This window comes from Exophiala spinifera (assembly GCF_000836115.1).
Source record: "Exophiala spinifera strain CBS 89968 unplaced genomic scaffold supercont1.4, whole genome shotgun sequence".
Lineage (NCBI taxonomy): Eukaryota > Fungi > Ascomycota > Eurotiomycetes > Chaetothyriales > Herpotrichiellaceae > Exophiala > Exophiala spinifera.
Window position 1 is genome coordinate 104,777 of NW_015622516.1, and position 16,109 is coordinate 120,885.

The 16,109-nt window shown below is 53.4% G+C and overlaps 5 protein-coding genes across 5 annotated transcripts; 3 read left to right on the top strand and 2 right to left on the bottom strand.

Moving 5' to 3' along the window:
• Window positions 1–420: 420 nt before the first annotated feature.
• Window positions 421–1,361, bottom strand: PV08_05223 (uncharacterized protein; the record flags this gene model as incomplete). The annotated part of the gene is made up of 3 exons (XM_016379567.1): window positions 421–970; window positions 1,020–1,134; window positions 1,187–1,361. 3 exons carry the CDS (start codon window positions 1,359–1,361, stop codon window positions 421–423), a joined length of 840 nt encoding a protein of 279 aa, XP_016235394.1.
• Window positions 1,362–2,151: 790 nt separating this feature from the next.
• On the top strand, window positions 2,152–3,677 carry PV08_05224 (uncharacterized protein; the record flags this gene model as incomplete). The annotated part of the gene is made up of 2 exons (XM_016379568.1): window positions 2,152–2,291; window positions 2,345–3,677. 2 exons carry the CDS (start codon window positions 2,152–2,154, stop codon window positions 3,675–3,677), a joined length of 1,473 nt encoding a protein of 490 aa, XP_016235395.1.
• A 1,034-nt stretch (window positions 3,678–4,711) lies between these two features.
• On the bottom strand, window positions 4,712–9,976 carry PV08_05225 (uncharacterized protein; the record flags this gene model as incomplete). The annotated part of the gene is made up of 2 exons (XM_016379569.1): window positions 4,712–9,210; window positions 9,262–9,976. 2 exons carry the CDS (start codon window positions 9,974–9,976, stop codon window positions 4,712–4,714), a joined length of 5,214 nt encoding a protein of 1,737 aa, XP_016235396.1.
• Window positions 9,977–12,253: 2,277 nt separating this feature from the next.
• Window positions 12,254–13,783, top strand: PV08_05226 (uncharacterized protein; the record flags this gene model as incomplete). Its single annotated transcript, XM_016379570.1, has 1 exon — window positions 12,254–13,783. One exon carries the CDS (start codon window positions 12,254–12,256, stop codon window positions 13,781–13,783), a length of 1,530 nt encoding a protein of 509 aa, XP_016235397.1.
• A 5-nt stretch (window positions 13,784–13,788) lies between these two features.
• On the top strand, window positions 13,789–15,066 carry PV08_05227 (uncharacterized protein; the record flags this gene model as incomplete). The annotated part of the gene is made up of 1 exon (XM_016379571.1): window positions 13,789–15,066. The coding sequence occupies one exon, from the start codon at window positions 13,789–13,791 to the stop codon at window positions 15,064–15,066; it is 1,278 nt and encodes a 425-aa protein (XP_016235398.1).
• Between the last annotated feature and the right edge of the window lie 1,043 nt (window positions 15,067–16,109).

Sequence of the window (16,109 nt, forward strand, 5' to 3'; positions counted from 1 at the left end):
TTTCACTGCGCACGTAGGTTCTGCGTCAGTCTATTCAGATACCAAGGACCATCATCGCCAAAAGATTGGCCATTCTCCCACAGTCGTCGCTCTTCGATAGTTCCATCGGAGCAGATGCATTGTGAGGTACAAAGCCTATCTATGTTTCGACATAGCTAACCATAGCGACCAAGTTTTCCTAGTATGTCTTCTCTCTTCCGGAACAAGAAGGATCCGTACCACGACCAAGTCAATCCTCTTTTCTGTGTGACCATATATGACGGCCATTGAATTCATTGCCCTCGCCTCAAGAACGCCCTGATCATCGCTAAAATGCATACACTTGCTTTCGTGGCCTTGCCGTAGACGTCGTATAACTGCTCGATTGATCGTCGTGACTGAAACATTTTATTGGACAGTATGCTGGTAATTGCTGACAATTTAGCTGACGTGCTGCTGCACGGCCTCCTTGGGTACAACGCCTTGGCTGATAAAGATGTCAATGAGACCTTGCAAGGGTTCCATGTCTTTCTTCGGCAGTAAGTCATAGTACATTGCAACCGTGATGAAGTGCACAAAGCAACTATTCAGCTCCAAATGACGATTGATATGCCAGAACGGATTGTCCCAGTGGTTGTGGTACAGATGAGCGTAGCATCGGAACATCTGCTTGATGATGCTCTTGACGTCTTGGTGGTAGTGCTGAGGGAAGCCCGACGACTTGCCGATCCATTCATCCTGAGTTCCAGCCAGAGTGGTCAAGGATTGGTTCAGATTCGTCGGTCCCGCTGCAATAGGGGTTTGCGCAGAGTTGGGAGTAGAATCAACATCCCCGGATGCGAAGCCGGTGTTGGCAATACTTGGTGGTGGCGTGGTTGGGAAGGTCTTCTCATCATGAATCTTGCCAACTATCCACCTCTGAACTCGAACGATGTACGAAGGTGCGGGAATTTTGGCTGGCCGACCATTCTCGAGCCAGGTGTAGGTGAGTCTTTGTAGAATCAGCCTCTGCGCTTTTGTCCTTGAACAATGTCACCTACCGTCCAGCCGACATTGTGGGGCAGCCGACTTCATTGCACAGCGGCATCCCAGTGTTGGAATCTGTTTCCTGTATGACTTGAATCATGGCGGTGAGGAGCCTATTCATTTCCACCACTGTAGAGAAAAAGTCACTATGTGTCTGATGGGCCGACGGAACAATGCCTACATTGGTGGGCCAGCCATTCTCCTAGTTCGACATTCTTCGGTTGCGCAGCGAGAGTGAGGAAGTTTCCCTTCACGGAACATTTTGCATATTTCTCGTTCATGTACTTTTTCGGTTCATGTTCTTGATAGACTCCCTCTTGACTAAAGTTGGAGGATAGAGAAGGCGAATTCGGCATAGTGGGCAGGGGGGGCGCTTGCTGAAGGCTAGGGGACTGAGAGCCGTTATACTGCGCTTTGAGGTTCTGGTTGCTTTTTGTGTTGCCTCTTGTGAAACCTTGTCGGCTGAGGATAGGGTCAGCTTCGTGAACGGGCTTGAGAAACACTTATAGGTAGCTGATCTCCACTCCAAGTTCGGGTTCTTGGGGGGGATACAGGGGGGAGATCATCGGCGGCTGGGAGAAACAAGCGGTGCAGGGTGACAAGCGAGAGAACAGAACCGAGAAGATACATACACGCTCTGAAAGAACGTCGCCATTGTGCTAGAAATATTCTGGAACGTGTGTGGTCCTGTTCAACCACAAATATCCCACAATTTCTGGTGCTTGGGAGAAAAGGAGTGAGGTGTGTACTGCGCGTGAAAGTGAAGACGCATTGATACAGGAGTTCACCCTTGGCCTTGGGAGGCAGAGCGTACAGAGGCATTTAGGGGAGAAAGTTAGCCGAGAAGCTCGACTGATTGAGGCAATTTGGCCGACGTTGCAAAGGATTGATCGACAATGCCAGCATGTTAATTGAATGCTTGCTCTATGAGCAGGACAACACTTATTCAGTGCTCTCTCGGTCCTTTCTCCTGCCACACCTCATCCTCGTTATATTTGTGCTCATAGCTGGGCAGATGTCAAGTCTGAGCTGACCGCCCTCCCACCCGCGAAGCCTACCTCTACTTCGACACGTCTTGGCTTCACGCTTTTGCAGCAGCATCCGAGACGGCATTCTTCGCTCCTGTCCCTACCGACGAGACTCAAAATGTCCTCGGATTTGGAAAGTGCACACTCGAATAGTCAGCATGACACTCTTGACCACCAGGATGTTTTCAATGGGGCAGACGCGTCCGACGATGGGGATCTGTTTGGAGACGACGACGACGAACCTGAGACGGCCAACGAGTAAGTCTTGTAATTTGCGCAGCCTTTTGGGCACTCACTGATATTGTCTGCAGGGTGAATAGGAAACTGGACGACTCCGAACTCGACTCCGGCGACGATGAAGGGCGAAACGATCGGATTGCAGAAACAGTCGAGGGCGGCGAGGACTCACCCCGGGAGGAAAAGTCTCTGAAGCTGATGAATATTGATATGTCACGAGTTAAGCCGCCCCAGGGAGAAGAGCTGTACCTTTTGAACGTGCCAGAATTCTTGGGTGTCAAACACAAGAACTTCAACCCCGCAACCTACGACCCTCCAGAGAGGCCTCACGATGGAAGGGATCCGGGTGCCGACTCTACCACCAAGTTTTCCCCCTTCTCTACCGCAGCCAGCACCGTCTTCTGGCGGCGAGACCCAAAAAATCCGAACCTTCTTCAATCAAACTCACGCCTTGTACGCTGGTCGGATGGTAGCATGACCCTCCAAATCGCCTCCAGTCCGAAAGACCACTACCGCATCTCCACCACAGCTTTGAGACAGGGCTGGCCTAAGAAGCCTGGCTCGTCTCAAGCAGACTACGACCCGAACAAAGATACCCACAATTATCTCGCAGCTCCTCAAGCCGCCGTGGGCGTGGACATTCAGATCATTGCACCTTTCGATGCGTCCATGAAGGTACAACCAACCGGCGACATTGCCGATGAGTCGGTCCTGAAGCTCCAGCAGTCGCTTGCCGCAGCGACACAGATGCATGATCCTCTTTCCAGCTTCAAAATCATCAACAAAGACCCCGAGAAGCGCAAGAAGGAGGCCGAAGAGTTTGAGAAACAAAAAGCGCGCAACGCTCGCAAGGTCGAGAACGCGCAGGACAGACTCCTCCTCCGCAAAGACCGTGTGCTACACCGTTCCGGCCTCGGCCGAAGTGGTGGGTTGAGCATCCAGGGGCTGGAAGACGACGAAGGCATGCCCATGGCCCGCGGCACAAAGAGCCAAGCACGACGCCGCAAAACGAACCGTCGCGGGGAGATTTATTCGGACGACGAGGACGAAGACTACCCGCGTGGCCGTGGACGACAGGACGAGTACGATCGCGAGGACGACTTTCTTGCCGCGAGCGACGAAGAGCCCGAGGTGTACGATGACGAAGGTGGGGGCGAAGAAGTCGACGCAGAAGACGAGGACGACCCGGACGTTGACGACCTGGAGATTGAAGGGAGAGAAACTCTGATGGAAGGACGGACCCGAGGAGGCAATCGAGATCGAGACCGGCACAGGAGTTCGACGCCAAAGCGCGTCGCGCAAGACGACGACCACGACGATGGGGACGCCCCTGCCGATGAGCCCAGAGGAAGCCCTCAAGCGAGGAAGAAGAGGCGGGTTATCGATGATGACGAGGACGACGAATGAGCACACTCTGCAGCGACGCAAATTGGCAGAGTCTCATACCCACCACCAAAACATAGAATAGCAACACACTTGGTCAGTGACTGAGGACCATCGCGCTCTCGCGCTCTCGTCTCGCACGTCGCGGCGCAGCGCAGCACGGCGTGGGCGGAGGTAGTCATAGCTGCTAACCTGAATGCCATCTATTCCCTGGTCACGACGGACCAGTACAGAACCAGTACACGTCCCGTCGTCAACGTACACGATGTAGAACACAGACTGACTTGCCAGAGCCGCAGAGGGCATCGAGAGGCTTCAAAATATCCTTGGGAATGCTGTCAGTGGACGACGTCTATGAATGTCCCGAGGGCGGAATTTGGCCTTGGCGCCGTCTCGCGGGAGGTGCTGTGTCGATGGCCTGGTGTGCGACAGCGAGACATTGTTGTTTACTGTCTGTCTACCTTTTCCGATACTTGCTTGTCTTTGGATGGATGATGACGGGACGACTGTGTATACTTCGTGCTACCTGCCTACCCGCGTAAAATGTTCATCACTGCTGTCAACGTACCTTACCTTAGGTACATCCATGCGTACATCCGTACGCCTGGGGTTGTTGGCTAGAACGTTCCCCAAAACTACGCATCCCGTGGGTTCTTGCGGTCTGCTTGATAAAAATTCTAGTTTAGAGCACGATCATCATATGGGGGGCATCTGTCGCAAAACCAATAGTTTCTCTCACATTCCCTACAAGCTTCCAATGGTACACATAACATACTTACATACATACATACAACACGGCATGGTTGATTCTATGCAACCTTTCTCGCCCTCACTCGCGAGCTGGGAGCGTGTTCTCGAAACAACTCGAATGGCCATTGGCCTCCTTTGTCCCAAGGTTCCATAGATCTTTGTTCATTTCCCATACCACGCTGTATGCAAAGAGGCATGGGATTACTTGAGTCACCCTGTCAATGCCTCCTTGAGCAGCATGAATCAGACGGCGGTACTGATGACAACCCCGAGTTGCTCGAGAGATCAGACATAGCTGCAAGTAGTGTCTAGCTCAACAGGTTCTTGAGACTCGGACTGGCACTCGCGCCGGGTCCATCTCGTTTGTCGTCTTTAAGTCCGGGTGCAGTTGCCGGAGTAATCGGACGCTGGCGTGGGCTTTCGGGCACTGGTCGAGGACCAAATCTCGGTGTGCCAGACACTTCGATACTGGTGGTTCTTGAATGAGATCTTCCTGGCTGCTCAGCAGTAGGCTGAGAAATTGGTGGCAAGGATTGTATCGATGGTGACTGTCTAGTGACTCCTGCTGGTGAGTGTGATGATTGCGGCGGTGGTGGTGGTGGTGGCGGTGGGACCGGATTGTAGAGCCTAGATGTACTCATCGGGGGTGCTGAATAGCCATTTGCAGGAGATCCCAAGCTTGGTTGTCGTGGTGGCTCAGGTGCAAACGATCGAGACAAGATACTCGACTGTAGTCCGAGGTGTGGTGAAGGAGCTGGCGGACGTTCGAATCTCGGGGAAGGTGGTCTGCCACCTTGTGGCGGGTTTGGCCCGCCCGGAGCTTGGTGAGGATGGGAAGAGGGAGGAGGAGGACCGCCATATGATACAGGTGGTGGAGAATGTTGGACCAAGTGCCCGGCAGTAGGGGGCGGGGGGAGTGGCGGCGGCACAGTTGAATAGGCATGGTGCGCAGGTCTGCCATACCCAGGGCTATCGTATGGTGGCCGGTAACTGGGAGGATATGTTGTGAGGGGTGGCGGTGATGGCCGACGGGCGCTAGGAACATTGCCTGGGGACCATCCTGTAGGAGTTTGCCAGGTCAATTGTTTGTGAAATGGCGCATTGGGCTGACGGTGTGGGTGCGTTGGATGAGAGTGTGGAGGTGGCAATCCTGCTTCCAATTGTGGCCGATTCCCTGGATAACTCGCTGGAGATGGCCCAGCATAGGATGATTGATAGGCAAATGGCTCTGGGACCGGCTCTGGAGCGCGCTTTTCTCGAGGCTTGATTTGCGAGGGGGAAGAAGGCGGTGTCCGCTTCAGAGTGTGACACTTGTGACATTGCCACATGAATCGATCCCGGTTGTCTCCAACGTGAACCACCCCGTTTGTGTCAGTTGGCTCGGCCTTGACAATTCCATTCGTCATGATAACGTCCTGCGCTCCATTTGCACTAGGAGCATCCGAGAGTTGTGCTGCGGGCACTCCGTTGATACTAGGCCCAGATAAATCTCGTGGCTTGAGTGGCCACCATCGAGGACTGACATCCACGACACAGGTGCAGCATATCTTTCGACCTCTGTCTGTCTTCTTCGTTTTGTCATCGATTACGCTGACAGTCCCATTGTCTTTTGGAGAATCCACGATCGGCGACGAGCGCAAGCTCACGTCCTCGACGTGCCCATGAGTGCCATTGGCAAGCCCGTTGACTGTAGATTCGCGTCTTGAGATAGGCTGCACAGCAGGTGCTGTGGAGGGCACGTTTGTGGTGAATTGAGCGGCTCTCCGAACTGTCCCAGTAACGGAAGTGTCAACCTGCTTATAAGTCCGTGCGAAAAGTTGCATCGCAGTCAAATCGCCTTCTGTTGGTTCAAGCATCGGGTGTACAAATGTCGACGGCTGGTGATTTGGGCACCAGATTCCAGCGGTGACAATGCCGACTTCATTTTGAAGCTTCATCACATTGACTGAGTCACGGCGAGTGCTCTTGACAGGGGCCACGTCAAAGCCAAAAATATAGTCTGCTTGGTGAGCACATCCGACGTGGAAGAATGCAGTGCAGTTCGACTGGTGGCATTTGACCGTCGGATAGCCTCCTTGCTTGCAGATCTTACAAATGGTTTCGAATCGGTCTTTCGGGATGAATCCGACGCCCTCGGCATCATCAAGCAATTCCGCATTGCCAAACTTGATCTCCTTTGTCCAGAGCGCACAGGTAATGTGCATCCAATTGTTCCATGCGGTTCTCTTCAGCGCTTCTCGGGGATTGACAGGGCGCCCAGCAGCTTCCTGCTCCGTTCGCCAACGACGGCTAGCCTCTTGAATGATCTCGCGCTCAATCCTCTCCTTCTCACGGTCGCGGTCTGTTTTCTTCTTATGTGAAGGCCTGAGTGGTTCCATCAACTCCTGATGTGTGAATTTTACCGGACAGAGGACACACTCGTACGTAGTCGAGACCTGCAGGTTATGGTCGTTTCTACACATGTCGCAAAACCACGGTTTGGTATTGGTTTTGACGCCGACACCATAACAGGACCCATGCACATGCAATCTGCAGTCACGACATTTGAGCAGTTCTTGACCCGGTACATCAATGACTCGGCATATAGCGCAAGGGTGGATCTTAACCTTAGGTGGGTCGGGTTCGATTGGCGGTGGCTCTTGTGGCTTCTCGGGTACCTTCTTCTTCTCCGGAACAGCATCAGGCGTCGCATTGAGTCCATCCCGTTCGGTCTTACCTTTCTTCTTAGGTGGTTCCTCCGGCTGTATGATGTTCTGAGGGACCTCCATACCGGCTTTGTTGACTTCGTCGACCGCACGTGGAGGTATAGGATCGCCCGACATTTGATGCGCTTCGAGAATGAGACGCAGCAGCTCTTCGTCGACTCTCCGTTTAGCAGCTCGGCTGCCAGAGGCTGCGATTTTCTTCGATATCTCCTCGATGTCCTCATACTGAACTGCATACTTTCGCCAAAGGTACGCGCACCTACCACAAAGTGCCAGCGTAAGCCAGCCACTTTTGTCCTTGCTATTCTTTGCGGAGGAATCCTTGGGAACGAGGGTGCCTGGAGGTGTGCCCGGGGCGCGGCGCCATTGCCGTGAATGGTTTGTCCCACAAAACTTGCAGACAAATCCACGCTTCTTCTGAACAGCCTTCTCTTCATCGAAAGCAGAATCGTCTCGATCATCCGCAACATCATCCAGAAGCTTGACGTTTCCGTCTTTATCAGCCCGCTTCGATTCTTTCTTGGAACGCCGGCCTTCGTAGTTACCCCAAATTTGTTGACCCCTTTCGGTTTTCTTCCACATATAGTAAAACCTGACGATCCGCGATTCTTTCACATTCCCCCCGACGTGGCGATATACGGCATGAAGTTCGCTGCCGTATTTGGCGACACCCTCTTCGAAACGCTTGATCTCTTCACGATTCAGGTCTGGCTGTTTCAAGTCGGATCTCAATGAAAGCCCCTTCATGGCGTCTAGGGCCTTGTCCACGTCGAACTTGTTTTCGTATAGCTTCTCGACAGCCTTGGTCAAGAAGTCAACGGAAGAATCCAACAAGTTGTACTGCGCCGCAATGGGCTTGACCTTTTTCATGTATTCGTCGACAATCTCCTCCGCATTCTCCGGTCTGTCAATGTCATCACCTCCTCGCTCTGACGCCTCGGGCCGTTCTGGCAGCTTGAAAATCAACTGCGCAGTGTTTTCTTTCTTGCCCTTGATTTCCACGGGTTCATCGTGCCCACGAGGAATGTAGCCCATGGGCTCGTCAACCACCCACTTGGGGCGTTTGGGGCGCTGGTCCTTATCCGCGTCATTGCCTCCATCTTTCATTTTCTTGTCTCTCTTCCCATCGGCGTTTTTGTATTTCTTCTTGGCTTCACCGGGTTTCACAAACTCCACGGGTCGGCCATGCCATACACTGACATTTGCTTGATGGCGAGGCCCAAGCCGGGAGCTAGCACGAGGATAGATTCGGTCGTCGTAGTCAAGCGCATCCTCTACTCGCGAATGCACTCCGAGATATCTCCATGGCCACAGGTTTGCCTGTGCGATCTGAGCCGCTGTGGGTGCAGGATGTGCCTCGGGGACAGTACTGCTTTCGCGGGTCTCCTGGATCTTCGATACAGGCTCGTCGTCCTCCTCGTCCATGAAATCGTCGTCGTCACCGTGAGCAGCTTCAGAACCTGCCGATGTATTGCGGGAATCCATTTTCAGCTCTTGCGCTCTGCTACAAGCAGCACAGGCCCAAGCAAAGCCTCTCGCAGGTTTCTTCAGTAGCGGGGGTCTGACGCATTGCATGTGGTAGGTTCTCTTGCAGACGGCACAGTCGACGGAGTCGTGGTTGCTGGCAAACTGTTCACATCTCGTACACTTTTTGCTTTCGCTGGTCAATTCACGACCTCTGCCGATTTCTACCAAAACAAATTTCCAGCGCTGGTCGAGAACGGTCTTGACGTGCTGTGGAACATTGACAACTCGTTGGGTGGGTATCACCTCGTAGTAACGGTGCATGTACCGATCAAAGAGCTTGTCAAACCAGAAGGAATCTTGCTGGCTGCGATATTCATCCATGTTCGATATCTCGGACAGATGGTGTATGTTACACTTTCCACGGATAGAGTTGAGCGGGCATGTATCTGAATGCATCGAGGCAAACACTACTCGGGTGTCCTGCACACGGCGCAGGATGTCTTTCGGTCTGTAGTACCAGTTGACTCTGATGGCGTCGACGGGAGCCTCGGGATCATTCTTCGCATGCAGGAATTCCATGATACGGGCAAGGTAGTAAGGTTCGCCCGGGGGTTCGCACACCATATAGACATGGTCTAGATCGGATTAGTCAAAGGGGAGCACTCTGCATTTCACACAAAACTAACCATTTGCCTGCACGGTTGTTCCATCGTCTGCAACCAGCTGCTGCTTCGAGTTGAGTCTACGTCCGCACTTGGAGAAACTCATCATGTTCGTCTCCACGAAGCCTTTCAGCGGCATGGCAGGGGTATGGCGAGACCTCGAATTGGTCGACAGAGAGTGGTTCGTGGAAACAGCATGATTACTGCCGGGATGTTTCCTTTTCTTGGAGGGTGCAGGTGCTGCAGCAGAGACAGGAGTTGACGTGCCTCCAGTAGGGGCATTGTCCGAGGATCGATCGGTGGTGTAGCTGTTGACCGCAGCAAAGCCTGCAGCGGTGGTGTTGTGTTCGGCAGCCACTGCGGAAGATCTTTTACCGGAGCGACTGAGTTTGGGCGACGTCTCTATGTCGAGATCGAGATCCTTGTCCTCGGCGTAATTGGGTCGCGTCCCCGTACGGTTTCTCGAACGAGTGCCATATGAGGCAGCGTTGGCAGCGATGCCGTTCTCTTGAGGAGGGTTTTGGGAGGAGGAGGACGCGGTGGCGGTCATCGGTTGGGACTGCGGCATCTCGCGAGGGAGCGCAGCTTCGGGTGCGGGCGACACATCCATGCTAGTAACATCGCTGTGGGCAGCTGCGCTTGGCGGCGCATCGGTCTGAGAAATCAGGGCTGCATCTGGCTGCTTTTCGAGGATACCCGTAGGCGTGGCGGCCTCTGAAGGGATTTCAGAATTCGACATGGCCATTCAAGACGAAACAGCGCAGCTTTCGTGAGTTGTCGTGGTCGGGGTTTTATTGCATGGCGTAGGCGGATGTGGGCGCGACGTGTAGCGACCACCACGGGCTCGAGCGGCGAGGTGACTGAGATGCGGAGTGGCAACAAGGTCGGTGTTATTGGAGACAGCGACGCTACATGTAATGTTGATATGTCGTCGAGTCGAGGAGGACTAAAGCCGGGTCGAGGACGGCTCAGTGATATGCCAGAGAAGGATGGCGGGCGTAGGCAAAGAGGAGAATATATCAGGTCAGGCACGCGCCCGCGTGGCTCCAAGTCCGAATGCACTGCTGATGGAGGGATGGAGGGATGGCGCAAGAAGGCGGAAGTTGTTGTGCAGGGAACGAGGATACAAACAGAGAGGAAGATGGCGGTCCAGGTCGATCCGAGCCCACGAGTAGTGTAGGTAGGGAAGCCAAAGAGAAATATGCTGGCTGAAGTGGGCGGAGGAGGAAGGATGAAGAGGGAAGAAAGAGGAAAAAGATGGGGAAAGGTGAGAAATCGGCGGAAGGTCAGAATGTGGCCCTAGTGTGGTGATGGACGGTCGCAAGGTTATTTCGTAATTAGTGAGTGAGGTGGCAGGTTTGGCCTCGACGACCATGCACAGCGATGGCGACGAAGAAGGGGAATCCGGGAGCAGACGACGGATAGGATGCCGAGATATTCGACAGACGAGGCGCCGGGCCTGTTGACGGCTAGTCAAAGGTGCGCACATGGGATACGTAAAGACAATTAGAGTGACTTTGTCTGGAGGCGGCATTGGCAGCCTGACAGGGCATTCGCGGTCAGACATCGAGACAGCGACACTACGGACGGCCAAGTGGGCAGTGGGCAGTGGATACACGAGACACGAGAGGCATAAAGCTACTGTACTGTGCCCACGAAGTCAAGGACGTGGGAGGGCGGTGGAGTACGAGGCAAATATATTGGCAGGATTCGTACAAGGGCGGGAGAGACAAGCGAACTCTTGATCTGGCACGAGGGAACAAAAGACAGGATGATGCAGTAGAAGACTGCAAGGAATAGGTGGGTGAGGACGATGATCATCACACGAATAGTTTATAGTTTTAAGGAGCCCAGATGCCCCAAACCATTCGGCGTGGTAGCAATAAGAATGAATTTGGGGCGGCTGTCGGGCGTCTGGGTAGTACAGTAGGTTCTTCTTTCTGCGAGCTCTACTGACTGGTAGACCTAACGCACTACGACGCAAACACGGAGTAGAGTGGTTCGTTTCAAACGCCTCTTCTCAGGTTGGGACGTTTCCTCGTGCGCCTCCCGCCTCTCCCCGCTCTTGACTCGTCCAGAAATCGACGCTCGAGCAGGATGTGTTTCTCTCTGTTCGTATGGCCGTCGCTGATCGTGGCCTTGGTCGCTGTGGCCACTGCCCGCCTCTTGTCCGCCGGCACAGGATGGATGAGGTCGAAGGAAGTCGGTGGTTCCCTGCCGTGGCAGGCCCCACCGCTGTCTTAGCGTCCGCCTTGGCGTCACATGACCGAGCGCTTCGTCTCTAAAAATGACTGCATCTGTTGCTTGGGTCTCTGCGTGTCCGCCTCGATATCTGCCGCCAGCTCGTCTCTGCAAGGGCGATAATCGTGGCGGCAAGTTTCGCGTCATTCTGACCGCCCATTTGATGCCTATCATCACTCCACTGTCGCCCATAAGCCATGCTATAAACTTCCATCTTCATCCATCCCTTGATCACCGTCAGCCTCAACGCAGGTCACCCTCCCAAACAGACATTAATCTCCCCACTCATCAGCCTTCATCGCTACTTATGTGTCCTCACTCGATTCTCCCTTTCCTGGCTTTCCGCGCTCGTAGTGCCCCTTTGAATGCTGAAAGCGACAGCTCCATTGTCACACAACTCAGGTTCACCCAGGTCAGTCGCAGACAAAGCACTCGCACCATAGAAATTCCCATCTTTATCGGTGTTTACAAACACACGGCTCCCTCCGACGTATTTTTCTTGCGTCGCTGCCCGCGAGCATCTGAGCCGCTGTCTAGAGAAGGTGTTCGGTGAATTCTCCATAACGTGACCCCAAATGCAGCCTGCAGAGATTCAGATCGCGCTTTCCCATTTGCGGTCTAGCCGTGTTTATCTGCATTTGCCATCGCCAACTTCGCTCTTTTGCTGGCATACTTGGACAACCCTCAACCCCTGCCACTATCAAACTCCGGTCTATACGTTGGTCCTTTGGGAAACATTGGTGCTGCTGGTGAGTGGGATGCTCATGGCTGCTACATGGGTTCTTCTTGGCAACGCTCGACCGTGACACACGGTAATCGCACGACCTTGGATCTCGTCCGCGAACAGACTTATGCCTTTCGGGCGCTCGCTGGTATCAAACGACGCAGTGATGGTGTCGAGGTAGAGTCGCACATCCAAGAGCGTCTACAGGGTCAGGTGTCAAACCAGTTGCGAACGCGAACGCCCTCGTTACAACCGAGGTCCAATGAACCACGTCAGCCACTCCCTCGCTTACAGGCAAGTCGCATAGTACCGGTGGTGGATGGCGAGGACCGACAGTCTGTCACCACATCACGGCCCGTACCATCTCTTCCAAGGTTCTCTTCTACTCCCGGCCCTTCCCAAAACCCCCTCCTATCTCTTCGCCATCCTAGATACGCTTTGCCGTCCAAACTGGTTGACAACCTGGAATCTCTGGGCGTACGATCAATTTACCCCTGGCAATCTTCATGTCTGCTCGGGCGAGGGCTGCTTGAGGGTGAGCAGAATCTGGTGTACACTGCCCCCACGGGTGGCGGCAAGTCACTGGTGGCAGACGTTCTTTTGCTTAGGAGAATCATCGAGAATCCTGGCAAAAAGGCCATCGTTGTCTTGCCTTATGTGGCCCTCGTACAAGAAAAGTTGAAGTGGCTGAAAGCTCTCGTCGATGGCGTCTGCAGGGATGTCGACATGTCTGAGAGTCAACCGAGCACGACATGGCGAAGCTCAAATACCTCCATTCGCGTAGCTGGATTCTTTGGTGGGAGCAAGTCCTCAGTCGAATGGCCTGAATGTGACGTGGCCGTATGCACCATTGAAAAAGCAAATTCTCTGGTCAATGCCGCCATCGAGGAAGGGAAACATGTGGATCTCTCAGCTATCGTGCTTGATGAGCTACACATGCTAAACGAGGAGCACCGTGGATACATCCTGGAACTTCTTGCTTCCAAGTTAGTGTCACTTGAGAGCGGTGTGCAGATTATAGGAATGAGCGCTACACTTTCCAATCCGCAACTTATCGCCGAGTGGTTGAAAGCCAAATTTTACGTAGCCAAATACCGCCCAATTCCAATCGAAGAACACCTGGTCTATGAGAATGAAATCTATCCGACGGCAAACGCCAAAGACTTCTTCAGGACAGTCAGTCAGCTAACCACGGAAGAAATGTATTCAACACCACATCCAAAGGCTTGTCGTACTATACTCAAATCGGAGTACAAGGACCTGTCAAATCCCCTGACCAATGCTGTGGTGGCTCTGGCAGTTGAAACAGCTCTAGATGGCCACGCTGCCCTGATATTCTGCAACAGTCGACTGGGAGCTGAAAAAACGGCTTGTCTGGTCAGCGATGCAATGCCTGTCGACTGTGTTGATGTGACGACACTAAACAAGCGACAGGACTTGATAGCGTCGTTGCAAGCGCTCCCGGGAGGGTTCGAGGCGTCTTTAATCAGGACCATCTCACGTGGCGTTGGTTTCCACCACGCCGGACTCACGACGGAGGAACGAGAACTCGTGGCCGAGGCTTATGACAAAGGTGTTTGAAGATAATGGTTGCAACCTGTAGTCTCTCTGCGGGTATCAATCTCCCAGCCCGGCGCGTCATCTTGAAAGGCGCTCGAATGGGTCGAGACTTGGTGGGACCTGCAATGCTACGGCAAATGCGTGGTCGAGCGGGACGCAAGGGTAAAGACGAGTATGGTGAGACTTACTTGTGCTGCCAAAAAGGAGAACTTGAAGATGTTGCGGAGCTGCTCGAAGCTGAGATGCCCGCTGTCACCAGCTGCTTGACGCCCGAGAAACGAGGCATCAAAAGAGCACTGCTTGAAGTTGTGGCCATTCGATTGGCGTCAAGCAGAACGTCTCTGGATCACTACGTTCATTCATCACTACTTTGGCACACGACGGAGAAGGGCGGGGTTGAAAACATGGTGAAAGCCTCCGTTGACGAACTGCTTGAAAGCCGGCTCATCCAGGCTGTCGACCTCCAGAATTGCCTTGAACCGACAATGCTGGGCGCAGCTGTCGTCGCCGCTGGCCTGAGTCCTGAAGACGGTATCTTCTTGCACTCTGAGTTGCGTCGCGCCCTCGAATCATTCGTCATGGATGGCGATATGCACATTTTCTACCTCTTCACACCCGTCCAAACTTCCGGCCCGGGAGAGATTGCTTGGTTGACCTTTCGGGACGAGCTTAAACAGCTTGACGAAAGTGGGATGAGAGCGATACGGCTGATCGGAGTCAGTCCTGTATTTGTCAATCGCCTCGTCAACAGCGGCGCTCAGTTGAAGGAGACCACTGCGGAAGAAATCCGGTTGGCTCTGGTGTATCGCCGGGTATACTCGGCCTTCCAGTTACGTGATCTCTGCAACGAGATGCCAGTGCATGAGATCAGCTTGAAATACAACGTGTCTCGCGGACAGGTTCAGACCCTTGCTCAGACCTGTCACGGCTTTGCCGCCGGCATGGTCAAATTCTGCCAAAGAATGGGCTGGGGTATGCTTGGAGCGGTGCTGGAACACATGCTTGACCGCCTTCGTGCAGGAGCCCGAGCAGACTTGCTTGAAATGGCGGAGGTCGCCTTTGTCAAAAGTCGCATGGCACGGATTTTCTGGGACAATGGCCTGAAGAGTGTCAGAGCTCTGAGCGAGGCTGACCCCCCGACTCTTGTCCCAATCATGATGCAAGCCCACGCGTGGAAAACTAGGTTGCAGGGCGAAGCGGCGGAGAGATTCAAGGACAAATTGCTGGCCAAGGCGAAGATCATTGTGGGCAGCGCGAGTAGAATACACGAGAAGCAGATGATGCTTGAATGGGAGGAGGAATGATTCGAGGCTCTTTTTTTTCAATGTGGAATACAGGCCTTTATCCTCACTGTACCTGGGATCAGTCTTGAAAGGGGTTCGACAGCTACACAGGAGACTTATTAGGGCTCGAGAAGGCGCCATTGGAATCCTGTTGAGAGAGCAACGAGTGAATGATATTGGAATGATGGTAGCAAATTTCCCGGTGGCTGTAGGAAGCATCATGTTTCTCTTGAAGTCGAGGCAGCCCAAACCGGCGCAGCTGACCAAGAATCCAACCAACGGCCAAACCATTATCGACAAGGGCTGACAAAGAGATGGTTCCGAGGCCCAGGTGAAAACAAACTTTATCAAGGGTTGCAAATCGACATTACTCAGGCCCGCGACTTGATTCCGCACACTGCAAGCGGGATTGTGGCGGCGATTGGGCAATTTGACAATTCTCTGTCAGGATTTCATAAGCCGCGCATCTGCCGCTCTCCACCCACCACCTCGATGTTGCAGGGATCGCAACGTCCACGAGCATTTGCGGCCAATTTGCGCGAAAAGCTCGTGGTCGCATCGACAGCAACTGCAGCATAGCTGCGACCTGGATTTGATAATCATCATCTAATAATACTGCCATAAGCTGGGTGTGTATGTAGGCACCCAAGGTACCCAAGGTGCCCTCGAGCGGCCCGGATGGGGCTGCGTCATGCACGGATTCCACAACCGAGCGGGGAACACCAAAGCATTCCAGGTACAGGTGCGATAGCTCGACGACAAGCTTTGCGTCGTTGTTGTTGTTGTCGCCGCAGATACGGAGGCCGACGGGTCTGGAAGACATGCTACGGTACAGGAGAACAGACGCCACAAGTAGCAGGTTTCGTCACGTCTGGTTCAGAACTACAGATCGAACGATACTGGGACTCGTGCTAATGCAATCAATAGTAGTAATACATGTGGTACATGCGTTTGCCATTTTCGATCACTTTCACTCTTTGCAGTAAATACTTAAACCCCCGACACATCCTCATCTGCTCCTCAACACTTCCACTTCTCTCCTCCCAGTCTCGTACTCTCATCCA